Source organism: Solanum verrucosum, unplaced genomic scaffold (assembly GCF_900185275.1).
Source record: "Solanum verrucosum unplaced genomic scaffold, falcon-dt-bn FXZP01000115.1, whole genome shotgun sequence".
NCBI classification, from domain to species: domain Eukaryota; kingdom Viridiplantae; phylum Streptophyta; class Magnoliopsida; order Solanales; family Solanaceae; genus Solanum; species Solanum verrucosum.
The window spans coordinates 61,527-77,429 of NW_026020680.1; the positions used below are offsets into that span (position 1 = coordinate 61,527).

General features: G+C 34.6%; 4 protein-coding genes across 4 annotated transcripts; 2 read left to right on the plus strand and 2 right to left on the minus strand.

Moving 5' to 3' along the window:
• Nucleotides 1-252: 252 nt before the first annotated feature.
• Nucleotides 253-2,960, plus strand: LOC125812317 (uncharacterized). The gene is made up of 3 exons (XM_049491829.1): nucleotides 253-791; nucleotides 2,322-2,560; nucleotides 2,671-2,960. Exons 1-3 carry the CDS (start codon nucleotides 312-314, stop codon nucleotides 2,954-2,956), a joined length of 1,005 nt encoding a protein of 334 aa, XP_049347786.1. The 5' UTR covers nucleotides 253-311; the 3' UTR covers nucleotides 2,957-2,960.
• Nucleotides 2,961-3,851: 891 nt separating this feature from the next.
• LOC125812318 (uncharacterized) lies at nucleotides 3,852-5,221 on the plus strand. Its single transcript, XM_049491831.1, has 3 exons — nucleotides 3,852-4,391; nucleotides 4,495-4,727; nucleotides 4,812-5,221. Exons 1-3 carry the CDS (start codon nucleotides 3,918-3,920, stop codon nucleotides 5,080-5,082), a joined length of 978 nt encoding a protein of 325 aa, XP_049347788.1. The 5' UTR covers nucleotides 3,852-3,917; the 3' UTR covers nucleotides 5,083-5,221.
• A 421-nt stretch (nucleotides 5,222-5,642) lies between these two features.
• Nucleotides 5,643-13,208, minus strand: LOC125812319 (probable acylpyruvase FAHD1, mitochondrial). Its single transcript, XM_049491832.1, has 7 exons — nucleotides 12,836-13,208; nucleotides 12,118-12,283; nucleotides 7,084-7,136; nucleotides 6,879-6,941; nucleotides 6,703-6,753; nucleotides 6,510-6,627; nucleotides 5,643-5,922 (listed from the first exon to the last, which is right to left on the minus strand). The coding sequence occupies exons 1-7, from the start codon at nucleotides 13,046-13,048 to the stop codon at nucleotides 5,813-5,815; spliced, it is 774 nt and encodes a 257-aa protein (XP_049347789.1). The 5' UTR covers nucleotides 13,049-13,208; the 3' UTR covers nucleotides 5,643-5,812.
• A 1,279-nt stretch (nucleotides 13,209-14,487) lies between these two features.
• On the minus strand, nucleotides 14,488-15,432 carry LOC125812238 (uncharacterized). The gene has a single exon (XM_049491761.1). The coding sequence runs from the start codon at nucleotides 15,430-15,432 to the stop codon at nucleotides 14,488-14,490; it is 945 nt and encodes a 314-aa protein (XP_049347718.1).
• Nucleotides 15,433-15,903: the final 471 nt, after the last annotated feature.

The following is a 15,903-nucleotide window of genomic DNA, read 5'->3' on the forward strand; positions in this document are numbered from 1 at the left end:
ACTAATAATTGATAGGATTCCAAACATATTTACTCACTATGTTTTTCGAAGACATTAACTCAATGTTAATAAATTGAGGGTAATAAGAAAAAGAAGATTATTCTTCCTTTGATTTGTCAAAAAAATGACAAGTAAAAAGACAAAATAAGTTAGAAAATATTTGACAAGTAAATAGGAGCGGAGTCCCAAAATGGGCCTTATAAGCTATATATATTATGACAATCACAAAGCAAACAATCCACATAAATCTCATTCTCCTTCTTCTTCTTCTTCTTCACACTAAAACAAACATATTTTCTTGAGAAAATTAAATGGAGGGTCAAGTAGAGCACAAAACAATAGCTGTTAATGGAATAAACATGCATTTTGTTGAAATAGGTCAAGGCCCTATAGTCCTCTTCATTCATGGCTTCCCAGAATGTTGGTACTCATGGAGACACCAAATGTCATTCATGGCTAAACAAGGTTACCGCGCAGTGGCTCCGGATTTACGTGGCTACGGAGACACCCCGGGTGCACCTAATGATGATTGTAACAAGTTCACAACCCTAGATATTGTTGGTGACTTAGTGGAGCTGTTGAATAATATTGCACCACAAGAGGAGAAAGTGTTTGTTGTGGGACATGATTGGGGTGCTGTTGTTTCATGGGCTTTGTGTTTGTATAGACCTGATAAAGTTAAGGCATTTGTGTGTTTGAGTGTGGCTTTTAATCCTAGGAACCCTGTCAAGAAACCACTTGAGACTTTGCGTAAGGTTTATGGAGATGACTACTATGTTGTTAGATTTCAGGTGCGATCCTTCATTTCATCTATTTTTATCTTAATTATTGTGTATCGATATTGGATCTTACTATATTAAATTGGTTATGAATCGAACAAATTTATCATAGTAACATTGATTTGTTTCAAAGATTTCCGATTGTGTTGATATATTTTTACTAGCAAGAGATTTAATTATTTGATCCAACAAAAATGTTTTTAGATTGATAATTGAGATATACTTCATTATATTAGCAAAGTATATATATGTCAATAAGTTTTGAAGTTGAATTGGAATAGTACTGATTGTGCTATTGATATTTTTGTTAGCTATATGTTTGTATTTTTGTTTCGATTAATAAGTTGTTACAATTTGATCCATAATTTCATGATTTTGAGGAAAATTTAGTACTCCTTTTTGTTTTTTTTGGTTCCCACTCGGTGTCCGGTACCCATATTGGAGTCCAACTAAATCCGGATTCGCGCCAGGAAGTCCCACATTAGGGGTAAAACACTCCCTAACAAAGACGAAACCCTTCCACCACAACCCTTGTTGGTATACTCCTATTTGTTTATTACAAAGAAAAGGATAAATACTACTACTAGCTTGATGGTATATACCTGGAGTGTAGCAGTGAAAAAACTAAGGGAAATGTTGTACTTTAAGCTTTTGCTTTATTAAAAACGTCTACTACTTTTTAGATTAATTAATAACTAATTAGTCAGTAGAATATGAAAACAAATTTTCTTGTACTGTTTGAACCACAGTTTGAATCGAATTTGATTACTCCCTATGACCGAAAGTAGGAAGAAAAGAAACCTACAAATTTTATGGTGTTTCATCATGTTTCATTTCATTTGTAGGCGTTTGAAATTAATTTTTGCTTGATTTTTGAAGATTAGCAGAGTTGAACTCCCGAATTTTTTTATGGTCAAACTCTTATATCTTATATGACAAATAATTAAATTGACCAATAAACATGAATTAATCATTTAGTTTTCCTATATTGGTTAAATATAGTACTTTCAAGGCTATTAATAATAGGAAGAATAATATTATTTATGTATTGAATTTGTGAAGTGACCAGTATTAATTACCATCTATTTTTAATAAGGACAACATATAAATAGAAACAGATGAAATATTAAGAAACATCTATTTTTAATAAAAATAACATGTAAATAGAAACGGAGGAAGTTGATAGATTGAAACAAAGAAAGTAATTCTCGAAAAACGAAAAATATTATATAAATTGAAATTTAAAAAAAATAGTACTAAATTAAATGGAATATAACTTGAGTGTAGCAATTGAAACAAAGAAAAGAAAAGAAAAAGGAAACAGTTGTTTGTAAAAGACCTATATTCCGATAATACTAGAACCTTTGTACTTGAAGTTTTTGCTTTATCGAAATGATCTTTTACGGAGAACTTTTTAGATTAACGAATAGAGTATGAAATCTTATTTAAAAAATTCTCTTTCGAGAACATTCATTTTTTAACATACAGTAAATTAATTGATTAATTAGCAGTTTGTTTGATTATTTTATATATTGTTATTAGGAACCTGGAGTAATAGAAGGTGAATTTGAGGAGCTGGGTATCAAGAATGTTGTGAAGAAATTCCTAACATATAGAACCCCGGGTCCACTTTACTTGAAGAAAGGCAAACCATTTGAAGATGCTTCTTCTACTGATGAATTGCCTTGTTGGTTATCTGACGAAGATATTGATTTCTATGCTAACAAATATCAACAAATTGGCTTCACTGGAGCATTGAACTATTATCGATCAATAGACCGGTAACACCATACTTTAATTGAACTTTTATTTTATCAAACAATAGTTAAAACACAACACATGAAGAAGTCTAGAAGATTGATAGTTGGATTGTGAATAATTAATATTGCAGAAATTGGGAGGTTACAGCAGCATGGACAGGAGCTAAAATACAAGTACCAGTGAAATTCATTGTAGGTGATCTTGACATTACTTACAATGCTCCTGGTGCCAAGGATTATTTACACAAAGGAGGTTTCAAAAAACTGGTGCCACTCTTGGAGGATGTTGTGGTATTACAAGGTGTTGGACATTTTATACACCAAGAAAAGCCTAAAGAAATTAATGAACATATTTACAACTACATTAGCAAAATTTCATCCTCTAAAAATCACTCCAACGTCTGTGCTATTCTCTAGATCACTTAATTATTTTCTCTGCTTCAACTCATGTACTACTATTAATTTGTTTGATTGGTGTGCAAATAATGGTGATACCAGATGTGAGCTTCGGTTTGTTGTTCTTTATTGGAGTTGGAGTTTCTTGCACTTTTCTTCCAATTCTTGAGAAAATATTAAGCAGGGAGTTTCTTGTGCTTTATGAAGAAAAAATCATGCATAAATTAAGGCACAAAGAAAAAGGAAACGTAACTAATTATTCCTTTTAAGTAATACGGACACCAGTATATGACTCACATGGAAAAGCCAAGAGGAGAAAATACAAACTAGTATCTTCTTACTTTCTTAGTAGTACAAAAGTTGGAAAGACATCATTTGAAAAGAACAACATTCAAGTGCTCATCTTCTACGTAGAGGCGGAGCTAGGTAGGGGTTCGTGGGTACGAACGAACCCAATAGCTTTTCCGTAGATCCTATATTTATACTAGAAAATTAAATAAATAATATGTATATTAACTTGTGAATCTCTAACAAAATTGATTGAAAGAATGTAAATGATTTCCACTTTTTTTAAAGGAAATTTAGAACCCCCAAACTTCTAATCCTGGCTCCTCCTCTGCTTCTACAGGCTATTCACAAATTGAATAGAAGAAAATAATCTTTTCTGGTCTCTTATGTGTTAAAATGAAAATCTTTTGGGTAAAACTGGAGATCTCTTATAAGAAATAAGACATAAAATTTAAAACAAGTTTGTAAAAGGCACGTAACTAACGATATGAGCAAACTGGGAAGAACCTCTTGCGTGAGTTAAGAAACAAGTTAAGAGTCCAATAACTCTTACTTGTGGAAGTATATGTATACCAACTTTTTCTTATCTTGTATTTGCTCCACTTCACCTACTTTATAAATTAAAGCAGTTCAACTCTAAAGAATGATCATCTAAAGAAAAAAAAAAATCAAGTAGAGGGACAGAAAGAGTGAGATGGAGAAGGTTGAACACAAGACAATGCGAGTGAATGGGATAAACATGCACATTGCAGAAATGGGTCAAGGCCCAATAGTTCTATTCCTTCATGGCTTCCCGGAACTATGGTACTCGTGGCGCCACCAAATGCCGTTCATGGCAGCTCACGGCTATCGTGTGGTAGCCCCGGACCTCCGAGGTTTCGGAGATACCACGGGAGCACCCAAAGGTGACTTCACGAAGTTCACCACCCTCCATGTTGTTGGTGACCTTGTGGAACTCCTTAACATCATTGCCCCTGACCAGAAGGTGTTTCTAGTTGGCCATGACTGGGGAGCAATGATTGCTTGGGCTATGTGTTTGTATAGACCAGATAAGATCAAGGCCCTTGTGAATATGAGTGTTCCATTCTTCCCAAGAAACCCCATTATAAGGCCCATTGTAGCTCTGCGCGCTATTTATGGAGATGAATACTACATTATAAGATTCCAGGTTTATATCATCTTCTTCTTTTTTCTCTCCATCTAAATTGAATACTCGATTTGGCTATTGATGGTCTAGTTAATCAACCTTTCATACTAATATAATTGTGAAGGAGCCAGGAGAAATAGAAGAAGAGTTTGCTCAAATAGGAACCAAGACAGTATTGGAGAAGATGCTGACTATCCGAGACCCTGAACCATTAAAGTTGCCCAAAGGAAAGCCATTTGACGACTCTCCAGTCATATTACCCCCTTGGCTCACTGAAAAGGATGTTGATTACTATGCTACCAAATATGAGCACACTGGCTTCACTGGTGGATTGAATTATTACAGAGCACTTGATCTGTAAGTTCCTACCTTTATTATCTATGATAGAGTTACCACTAGCTACTCACCTCATAATTGATTCGTCGTATTCTTGAAATGCAGAAACTGGGAACTGACAGCACCATGGACGGGGGCAAAAATAGAAGTACCAGTTAAGTTCATAGTGGGAGATTTGGACCTAACTTATAATTCAGCAGGAGTCAAGTTTTATATCAACAATGGTGGGTTAAAGAAAAATGTACCTTTGCTAGAAGATGTGGTTATCTTGAAAGGGGTAGCACATTTTCTTCAACAAGAAAAGCCTGATGAAGTTAACGAACACATCCATGTCTTCTTCCAGAGCTTTTCTTCCTCTGAAACTTCTGCACTTTGATATTCCTTTGAAGTTGCACAAAACCAGAAAATGGAGTTGTACAAGAATCATTTCATATGCTTTAATAAATTATAGTATCAACGCCATGTATCTTTTTCCAAATAGTATCACCTAACCTAAATAAAGTTGGTTTCCAATTCCCATTCAGAATGTCTTTTTCTTTACTGCCAAAACTTGAAAGGTAGGAATAGAAAGAAACAGTATACTCCCTCCGCTTCATTTTACTTGACCTTTATACTTGAAACAAATTTTCATTTTTACTTGTCCATTTTAGCAAATTAAGAGAAATTTATTATTTTCTTCCAATATTTACCCTTATCATTAAGTAAATATATAAAAAAATTGAAACAGAGGGAGTATATATATATAAACACTAAAACAGAGACACTAAACTTGAGGGGGGAAGTAATACACAGAAATCGACATTGTTGATTAAGCTCTGCTGAAACCAGATGCTCTTATACAAATACCAGTGGGATACTGATAACAATAATCAAAAGAATCTGATTGCATTCACACAAGGAATTTTTCATCTAAAAAGGGTACAGATTAGCATATCACTGAAGAAAAATCAAGCATCTATTTCAACTTGTAAATTTATAGTTGGTGGATTTATTATTGTACAACATATCTGGGTAATCATGGGAGGGAAAATTAAGAATATCCACAAACAAGTGGTTCAAGTATACAACAAACAAAAAAATATAACTTATAGTGAATCACTGCTGTTTTAATTTGCTCCTGGGCGTCTTCCAACATCAAAGTGCACATCCAGGAGGCCTGTTATGCCAGCATCAATCTTTTGACCAACCTTAACAGGACCAACTCCTTTGGGAGTCCCTACAGAAATTCAGCAAATCGAAACATTGAATCAACTAACTGTAACAAGAATTGTATTACTTGAACAAGAACGTTTTAATGTTCCCAACAAACAAGGTGAACTTGCTGAAATTTAGAAACAGATCTCGATAAGTAACAAAATTAATTGCTCAGTGAAATATAGAAAACAATGGGTTGGGTTACCAAATTAGTTATTAACAGAACCAGCTTGCAGCATTCTTTTAGAAAAAAGATTAGTGTAAACCAAATCAGTTTCCTTTGTTTCTCAATTTATACACAAACATTGAGCCTTTAAGTAAATTATTAAAGAACAGCCAATGGAGGGAAGCCAAGAGAGATCCAATAACGTAGCAGACCAACAAAAACACGCTCCTCTTCTCAAAATCAGACACATATATATCAAGAAAACACCAAGCTCACAGCAGAAGAAGCCTAATGACCTCAGTTTATTAATCCAGACCTAACAATTGCAAATGTTTCAATGACTTCTTAATTATAATAAACTGCAATGAGAATTCAAAAAGAAAAAGAACTTATGCTGAAGGCTATTTATCAATTGAACAAAGAAGTAACATGAATCGTCTTACCAGTTAAAATAACATCTCCCTGGAGAAGAGTCATGATAGAACTTATGTGGCTAATCAAATATGGGATCTTAAATATCATATCTCTTGTTGAGCCTTTTTGCCGAAGTTCTCCATCAACCTGCAGAGTAGCAGATCATGATCAGCTGCAGTTGTGAAGACCAACATCAAGCAGGCAACAAGAAAAAATTATCACCTTCAGCCACAATTCTATGTCATGGGGATCTGGCACCGTCGACAGTGGTAACTGCAAGAAAAAAAGGAAAGATGACCATCAAATAATCTCAACAATGACATATAAAACCGTCTAAATTTAAGGGAAAAACAAAGAGAAAATGATAACCAACAGATGACATAGCCAAAACTTCTTACAACTGAGCTGATAGGAGTGAATGTGTCTTGGCCCTTAGCAACAGTCCATGGCAGGCCTGCAGACTGTCAGTTTGAATTGGTAAAAGTTGGTATCGTCATCCTTGAGAATGACAATGAAGGTCAAACAGTAATAATTGAAGAACAGAAATAAATAACACAAATGGACATTGGTATTCAAAGTATATGATGTAAAGGAATGCAAAACCTTTGCAGTAGCTTGGATCTCCCTCGCAGTCATATCCAAACCAAGTGCATAGCCTGAAACACGGAATGTTCAACCACCTGATTATAGTTCACATATTTATTGGGACAAACAATCTAATGCAGGCTCAGAAGAAAAGTGAATGGATGAATATTGTCTAAAGAACTGAGACACAGAAAGAAGGAAAACAATCCCCAAATAAAATAACCTTGTTTTGTTGTTGCACTGCTTCCATTTTTTAAAACAAAAAGGGTATCCCACAAAATCGATCGACATAGCTTAATAAGCTACTTGAATAACTCTAAATAAACTTATTTCCAGCAAAAAAGTAGATTAAAGTTGAAAGCAGACAAGTGAACCTTGGCCAGATAGACACCCAGTATTTACCTAAGCCAAGGACCAGCAACCCAAAATTGTTCAGGTGGAATTCAGTGAGGTCTTAAATCTATTGCCCAAGAAGTGGTTGTGCTACCCACACAGCTTGGCTGATGTTCACAACGATCACAAATGTCATGGCAAGCCTCAACTTGATTTTGTGCTCAAATAGAGACAAAAAAAAACTCTCAAAAGCAGCCAATGTTCTGCAACATTCTGTGGCATGGGGTGGAATGTGAAAATTCTCCAACAAAACAGAAACAGGAAATAAGCAAGCAAACAAAATTGAATCCAAATTAATTACTTCTAATCTATTTCAATCAATGCCTTGCTGCCCAATAATCTACTTCGTGCAACTTGAGCCTCGAAAATCATTTATTGTAGTCTGTCATTATAGTATTCAAAAATAGCACGTGCCTGCCATGGGCTTACTTGGGCATCCCCTAACGACCTTACTCTGCCTAATGACTCGACGCTGGTATCTAATTTATTGTATTAGCGATACCATGGTTGAGCAATAGTTCCTAAATTGTCCACAATGTCACTTAGACACGTACTTACTTAAATGGCCAATGCGCTTGTCCCCTGGACGGATCAATCAGTTGTCCCTGTACAGACTATACGCTCGTCCCTGGACAGGCCATACAATCGTTCCTGTAACATGTGATACAATCTTCTATACATGATCATACTTGGATGGGCAATACGATCATTTAAGATGAAATAAAAAAAAGTAACTGTCTGATCACTAGGTAAAGAGCTACTCTCTCATTCTCTAAGACATGGCTCAGCAACTATTGCATAAATAAAGGAGCTACTTTCCCACTTCTAAGATAGGACTCCATTTTTTACTCAACTACCACCAACCAAAGTAGTAGCTAGTTGAACTCTTAGACCACTATATACAAAAGCTCTCAGCTCGCTGCAAAGGCATTCCAACAGAGGACATCTCCTAGCATACACTTGGAGAATATTACAACCAATTATAGGGGGCCCTCCCCCCCCCCCCCCCCCCACAACTCTCCAACAACAAAGGTGGATACGTAATCTCGACTACTATTACATTTTCATTTTGATATAACACTCGTTGTATCTCAATAATACATGATCAATACACGGTCATCAAAAAAAAAAATACATGATCAATAAGATCTCTACTCCTCTCCATTTTAGTTGTATATTTTTGTCTCTTTACATTTATTGCATTTACTTTACGATTTATATTCACATTTATGCTATTGGTACTCCTTCACCAATTAACCATAGATAATCTTTCAACAGTTTGGCATCCACTGTGGGGTCCTAACCGCTAAATCTATTGATCTCTTCTTATCAGTTCTTCGCATGGAAGAAGTTCTGATTATTCGGGCAAACAAATGACTCAAATTTAGTGCCAAATCTGACACCACCAAAATGCAACTTTATACCAAAAGTTTCAAAACACGTCTTCAGACAGAGAAAATGGCACGGCTAAGTACCATTACTTATAACCATTTTGAGCAATATAATTTCTTCGCTTGCTTCAACTTGGGTCTGCTAGAGAACAATATTACTTATACTAGTAGGAAATTTAGCTACATATGGTTTTTGAATGCCTATATTTATTCTAAATGAAAGCTTAAGTTTACGGGTGTAACATTAACTTGACACCTCATGCTATTTTTGTATCACTATTAGCTTGACACATCATGCTATCTTGCTTCATTAAAGTGAAACTTCATGTTTTCCTGTTATAAGCTTGATTGCATTTCACTGCCTTTGCCACCTGAACAACTATTGCATGTCATATGAAAACATATATTTGTAATAGTGATTACAAGGCACTTGCATACTAATTGGTAAGCATTACTAATATAAAAACTTGTGAAGATTATACAATTGTCTCTACATCATGATTACTTGCTCAAGTACAACCAAAAGTGATGAAACTTTACATAAGTAACTAGAAGACAATGATATCATATACTGTATCACGTATACATTGCTATGACATATTAATTGTTGTAGCAAATTGCCTTTTCATATCATCTACTCAACTTCTAGCTACTCAGTGTACTATTATCATCATTGTTGCTTGCCTGACCCATAAACCCAAGATTATCATTACTAACTGGTACTACTTCTAAAAGGAAATTACATTTCTGTGGAGCTATTTTCATCCCCGTTCTACATTTATTTCTCCTAAAATAGAATTAATTATATATACATTTTGAAGACCGTCCTTTTTCATAAAGTGCAAGATCATTGTCATACTTATTCTGTGTGATGAAATTCTTTTGAGAGTTTTTTTTTTTTTTTTGAGAAAGAATGTATGACGAAATATTATGAAAAGAATTACATCATTTACAATAGAGCTCACATATTGTCTTATTACAGGAATTTACTTTCCAGGTTTGCAAACAAACTCATGACTTCGCTTTCATGATTTATTACATTCAGTAACTGCATTTTATTTGCAAAATACTTAAAATAGAAATTGAACATGATTGGTTGAAGACATGGACAAACCCTCAAATTTGCCCGTAATTTTCAGACATCTCAACTAAGGGTCTGACCTATTGAACACTTACTGTTAGGTAAATATGTATCTATTGAACACAAGCTACCAAGAAAGGCAAATAAATAATGTGTGAAGTTATCACGCAGTGATGTGGAAGAGAAACCAATGAAACAATGATATGTGGGCATCCCAAATAGTCCAAAAGAAAGATCTTGAGCCAAAATAGATTAAAAAAAGTTTTTACACCCACACCCCTCATATCCCATCGTTTTTTTCCCTCTGAATCACATCTTCTTCGTTCTTCTCTTTTTACTGCAGAAAACAATCCCACCATTGAAATCAAACTCAATCTCTCCATCCTTTTTGCCACTTGGTATTGTCTTTGATCTGACTCTACCATGGTATTTTGTACCGTATTAGTTAAGTTTTGTTGAATCAACAATCAACAAAAGCCTCAGACATGAAGTCTATGAAACTTGGATCTCCACCTGAAACTTTCTATGCTGCTGAAGTTGTTGAATAACTTCAATTTTACACATTATACCTGTTCAGTTGTTCTCTTTCTGAATTAAGAATACTTATTCAAGTTACCTCAGAAATCTTAGTGATCTATAATGCAAGTAAAGGACATTAGACATTTACTTCACAAAGATAAATTCACTACTCAACTGTGACTTCTGCACTTCCTTCCCTTTCCAGATCTCTATTTCAGCAACTCCATCCTTAATAACACTAGCAATTCTTTCTAAAAATCCAAGCTCCTGACTATATACTCTAATTTAAGAGTGTGGGACAAAGTATGCAAAATAGAACACCAGAGAAGAAAGAACAGCTTTTTCACTCAAATCCACACAACAGCCTTTAGGGTCTTCAGCTTAAAAAGAACTAGGAGATTGACGAAATAAATAATGACAAGGAGGTGGTAGGAACTGATGTGATTAAACGAGGGTTAAAAGAGGAGGTTGACTGTAGTGTGCTTTTACATTATTACATTGACATTTGTAGATTTATCATAGAGGTTTTAACTGGTTCACTGTGGAATTTAACTAATAGGTGATAAGAGATCAAATGGAGTCTGGAGATTACCTCAAAGAAGAGGAATTCTTTATTTCTTTTACCCCCTCTTTTTCTTTAGATTTTCAGGGTAATTAGAACCTCTATACACCCAATATCAGGAGTGCTTACTGTGCGGTAAGGTTCACTGTTTAAATATCTTCTATTTATAATCTTAAACCAGTGAATAGTGCAAAAGCTACATTGAGTCATGCAATTGATAGGTCGGGGGAACAACATATTATCTGAGCACTAGTTAAAGGGAAAGATTTAATGTAGCTTGTCAAAGATCTCCAACCAAAAAAGCAAGTTAACATCTCTAAAGATTTCTTTTATCTTCAGGATTGGTAAAGCATTTATGCTGATAAATCTATCAAGAAAAGAAAAACACACCATTCAGTAACAGCAATCCAGTACACCCCTGGAACTAAAACTTAGCATCAGGAAAAGTAAAAGTCATTTTCAGTGGCAGAAGCAAGTATCTCCGATGAGCACTCTAATTTTTAATTCTCTGCTTTATCAATTAAGACGCAAGTCAAAAGAAAGCTCCCAGCAGTAACTTTCTCTTATATGTGATGCTTTAGTAGCTTAGAGAGTAGACACAATTGAATGGACAAAATGAAAAATCATGATAGAAGATCAACATCATATTGTAACCTAACAAATGGCATTGGATGTCAAAAATTGCACTAGTCAACAAACTATTGAGGCACTTTATTCTTTTTTTTTATGATAAGGGAAACCCGCAGCCGCTACCCTTTGGGTGCACACAGGGTAAAACCCCCGCTCCTATACAATAGCTCGCAAACCACATAGAAGAGGTAACCCGCACTAGGCAAGCCCGGTGCGACGAGCTTGACCCAGAAGGCAAACCCCTTGCTTTCGCTGGCAGGGGGTTTCGAACTTGAGACCTCCAACATGGAAGTCTCAAGCCCAAACCACTGGGCCACCCCAATAACAATCACATATGCATTATATCAAACAAAATTAGAGAGCTAGACTTGCAAAATAAAGTCAAATTCAGCTCAAATGATCAACTTTATGAATATGTACAGTTTGCCAAGGTTTGAAAAATGTACAGTATGCTACATCAATTGCGAATATAATACCTCCAACATACTCCATAGCAGTGGCTTCAGGTACATCCCTAGCTCTTTTGCTGATGACAACTGCCAACTCCACCTCGTGATCCAGTGATTCCAATGGATGAGGAACTTCTATTGTCCCTCCATTCTCTAAATACGACGATGTGGGCTTCATAAACAACACTGGCTCCTTCAAACATTAAATCAAAATTACACATAAATACACCTAGTACAATAATCATGCTCAATCAACTTCAAGAAAAGCATCAATCACAGATCAGTATTCTAAATATCACACTATTGGTTTCATAGAGAAAACTATATCTTTCAGAAGCTAAAAATTATTCATAGATCACTCCTTCAAGTTTAGGGCAACACCAGCTCCTTCCTAAATCATAACTACACAAAAACCACCCGAGTGCTGATCAATTATGCTCAATCAGCTTACTCAAAAGCATCAATTACAGTCAGTTCAATAAATACAACATCGGTTACATAAACAACACTGGCTCCTTCAATTTTAAATCAACAATTACACTTATTAAAAACATCGAATATCACCTTAAATCATCAGTGACCGATCAGTTCATCAAATAAACTTAGATTCATAAAATCACTGCCTCCTAAGGTAGTTAAATAAAAAAATTACACCTAAAAATAGTACACTAAAAATTTCCTGTTTAAACAAAGCATCAATCAGAGATAAGAGTTGACAGAGATAGCGAAAGAGAAGGAGAATAACCTTAGGCACGGCGTTGCCGAGTTCTTTGGCGTGAGCGGCGTAGTTACGACCGACGGCGATGATCTTACTTCCGACGCTGATAAGGTTCTGATGTTCTGCCGTCGCGGCGCCGGTGGTGGCCATGTTCCTTGATGAAAATGATTTAGCGATTGCTCTACCGCTACTGCACACTAGGTTTCGGGCAATGGTGAATGTTTGAATTTTCGCATACATAGTAGTATATATGTGTATGAAAAGTCTGCAAGAAATGGAAATGGAGACCAACAATGTGTAGTAGATGAAGAGAAATTCTCCTTTGCTTTGCTGCTGCTTCTTTCCCAAAAATTTGGTTTCCTGGGAACCGTCCTTAAAGCTTGACGTACCACTATTTAAGCACAAGCACTATTTATTTTTTCTAACTGATATTCTGAAATTCAGAAAACCAAAAAAAATAAATTAATGGTATAATTTCACACACTTTTGGCTTCATTACAATAAAATAAAAAAATCGTGGTTTACTTTCTATTTTGATTTTTTTTTGTAATAATTCTTTATAAATATTTATTATTAATATAAAATATTATGAGTTGAAAATTTAAACCTCTATGGACTGATACATGTATTAAATATATATACTCATACACAAAATTGATTCATGGGTCTGAAACCTGTGCTAGCTAAAGGATATATGCGGTTAATTTTTTAAATCTACACCTTTGTTTAATTAATTTTATAAACATCTTTCTCAAAAGACTTAATTAATTTCCAACATTTATTTTTAATTACTTCCAAAAATTTATAGTGCTATGCTAAAATTCAACACCTATTATATGTCACAATTTCTTCATCGTCATGTGTAGGCAAATCATGTACTGCTTTTGTAGGAGGTTTTGGATGGAATTGTTGAGTAATAAATCAAAGGTTTTAGTGTTTTTGCAGATAAACATCTCAAAAAAAATGATCTTCCATTTTAGTGGTTAATTACTGGTTAATTATAGAAATGATCTTCCATTTTAGTGTTTTTGCAGATAAACATCTCAAAAAAAAAAAATCCTGATATAAAATTGCAATCTTTGTATTAATATTAAATTTTTAGTACTTGTTCATGTTTAGCATTGAACATTCAAACAAAGGATAACTAGGGTAAAACTTCTGATTCACATATATATCGAATGAATCTTTCAAAAGGATGTAATCAATGAATCTGTATATAATATAGGAAATATAATTATTTTCGTCCCTATATTATTGCCTTATTTTGTTTTTAATTTCTATGATATCTTACTTCTTACTTTTTAGATTTAACCTTTAATTAATTAAAATCAATTATTTTAGTTCTTTTATTAACTGTGATGACTAATACAAACAATTTTTTTATTGCTGTCGAGGGCAATTATGATACTTCACTATAAGGAACACTTATACCGAAAACAAAACAGAAACATACGAACAAGTTTACAAATCGTTCTCGAATGTAAAAATTGTGTATTCATTTGATATGTTTTAATGATTAAAATTATAAAAATAATATTACATTATTTTATTTTATTTTGTAACTGTTTATGATTTGTCTTTTGTTTTGTATTTGATATAAATTTTTAGTTGTGTAAGTTAATATTTTCCAAGTAACTGATGACACCAGTAATCTAATTAAATGAAACTTCATATCAAAATTAAACAAGTAATGAATCAATAAACTCAGCCTCCATCTTCAAAATAAGTTCATCTCTGTTTTCTTCTAATTTCTCCTTCAATAACATAAGTTCTTCAACACTGCGACATTCTTCAACATCAAAATTTTCCAGCCACAGAGTACTCCAATCTTCATATAAATTCGACCCAAAATCAGTAGAAAAATCGGAATTTGAAGAAAAAACATTATTCTTCAAGCTGTCGTCGACAATGGGAAACTCGTTGGAACTGTAAAATCTTCCGTCCGGCGAGAAAATTTCACTACAACCTTCAACATTGAAATTTTTCAGATGCAGAGTACTTGGTTTTGCATATGAATTCGATGAAATTTCAGTCAAAAGATCGGAATTTGAAGAAAACCCATTATTCTTCAAGTCGTCGACAACAATGGGAAACTCACCGGAACTGAAAAAGCCACCGGGCGGCGAGAAAATTTCACTACATTCCTCATCATCGAAATTTTCCAGCCACAGAGTACTCCAATCTTCATAGAAATTCGAACTAAAATTAGAAGAAAGATCGGAATTTGAAGAAAACCCATTATTCTTCAAGTTGTCTTCGACGATGGGAATCTCGCCGGCACTATAAAATACGCCGGCCGGCGAGAAAATTTCACTACATCCTTCAACATTGAGATTTTTCAAACGCAGAGTACTTGGTTTTACGTATGAATTCGAAGCAATTTCAGTAGAAAGATGGAGGTTTGAAGAAAACCCATTATTCTCGAAGAGAGAAACATCGCCGGAAGTATAGAGTCGGCCGGACGGTGAGAAGACTAATAGAGCAATTCGTTCGCCGGACTTGGTTTCGAGTTCTCGAGCTTTCTTGAAAAGACCAGTGCGTCTTTTCGAGAGTGTGACTTTTCTTGATGAATCACTGGCGATCTTTTTAATGTCAATCTTCTTCTTCCCTATTCCTTTCGTCATCTTTACAATTCTAGTCACCGGTGATGTAAAATTGTGGCGGCCTGAGTTGAATCCAGACACCGGCGGCGATGTTCTGAAGTACTTTTTCCAATCTTTCTCCAGTGAGTGAGAGACGCGCGTATATGTATATAAGTATTAAAAACACCTCAAACTTAGCGCAAATTATTGGTTTTATTTTTGAACTATTAACAGGATTAAAAACACATTTATACTTAATGAACTAAGCTTAAATACACCCCTCCCATTTGAATTACCAGTTTAATTTACGTGACATGGACATCTAATCAATTACGAGGCCATGTGGAAAGAATGGTTTTGCAAAACCATCAAAGCTATCCGTTAAAATATAATAGCACAAATGAATCCTTTTTGTAACGGAAGTGACATGATTGAGCCCAACATGACATAAATGATCAAAGTTCATTGATATATTTGAGCTTTCACCCCTCTCTCCTCCCCTTGTTTTTTTTT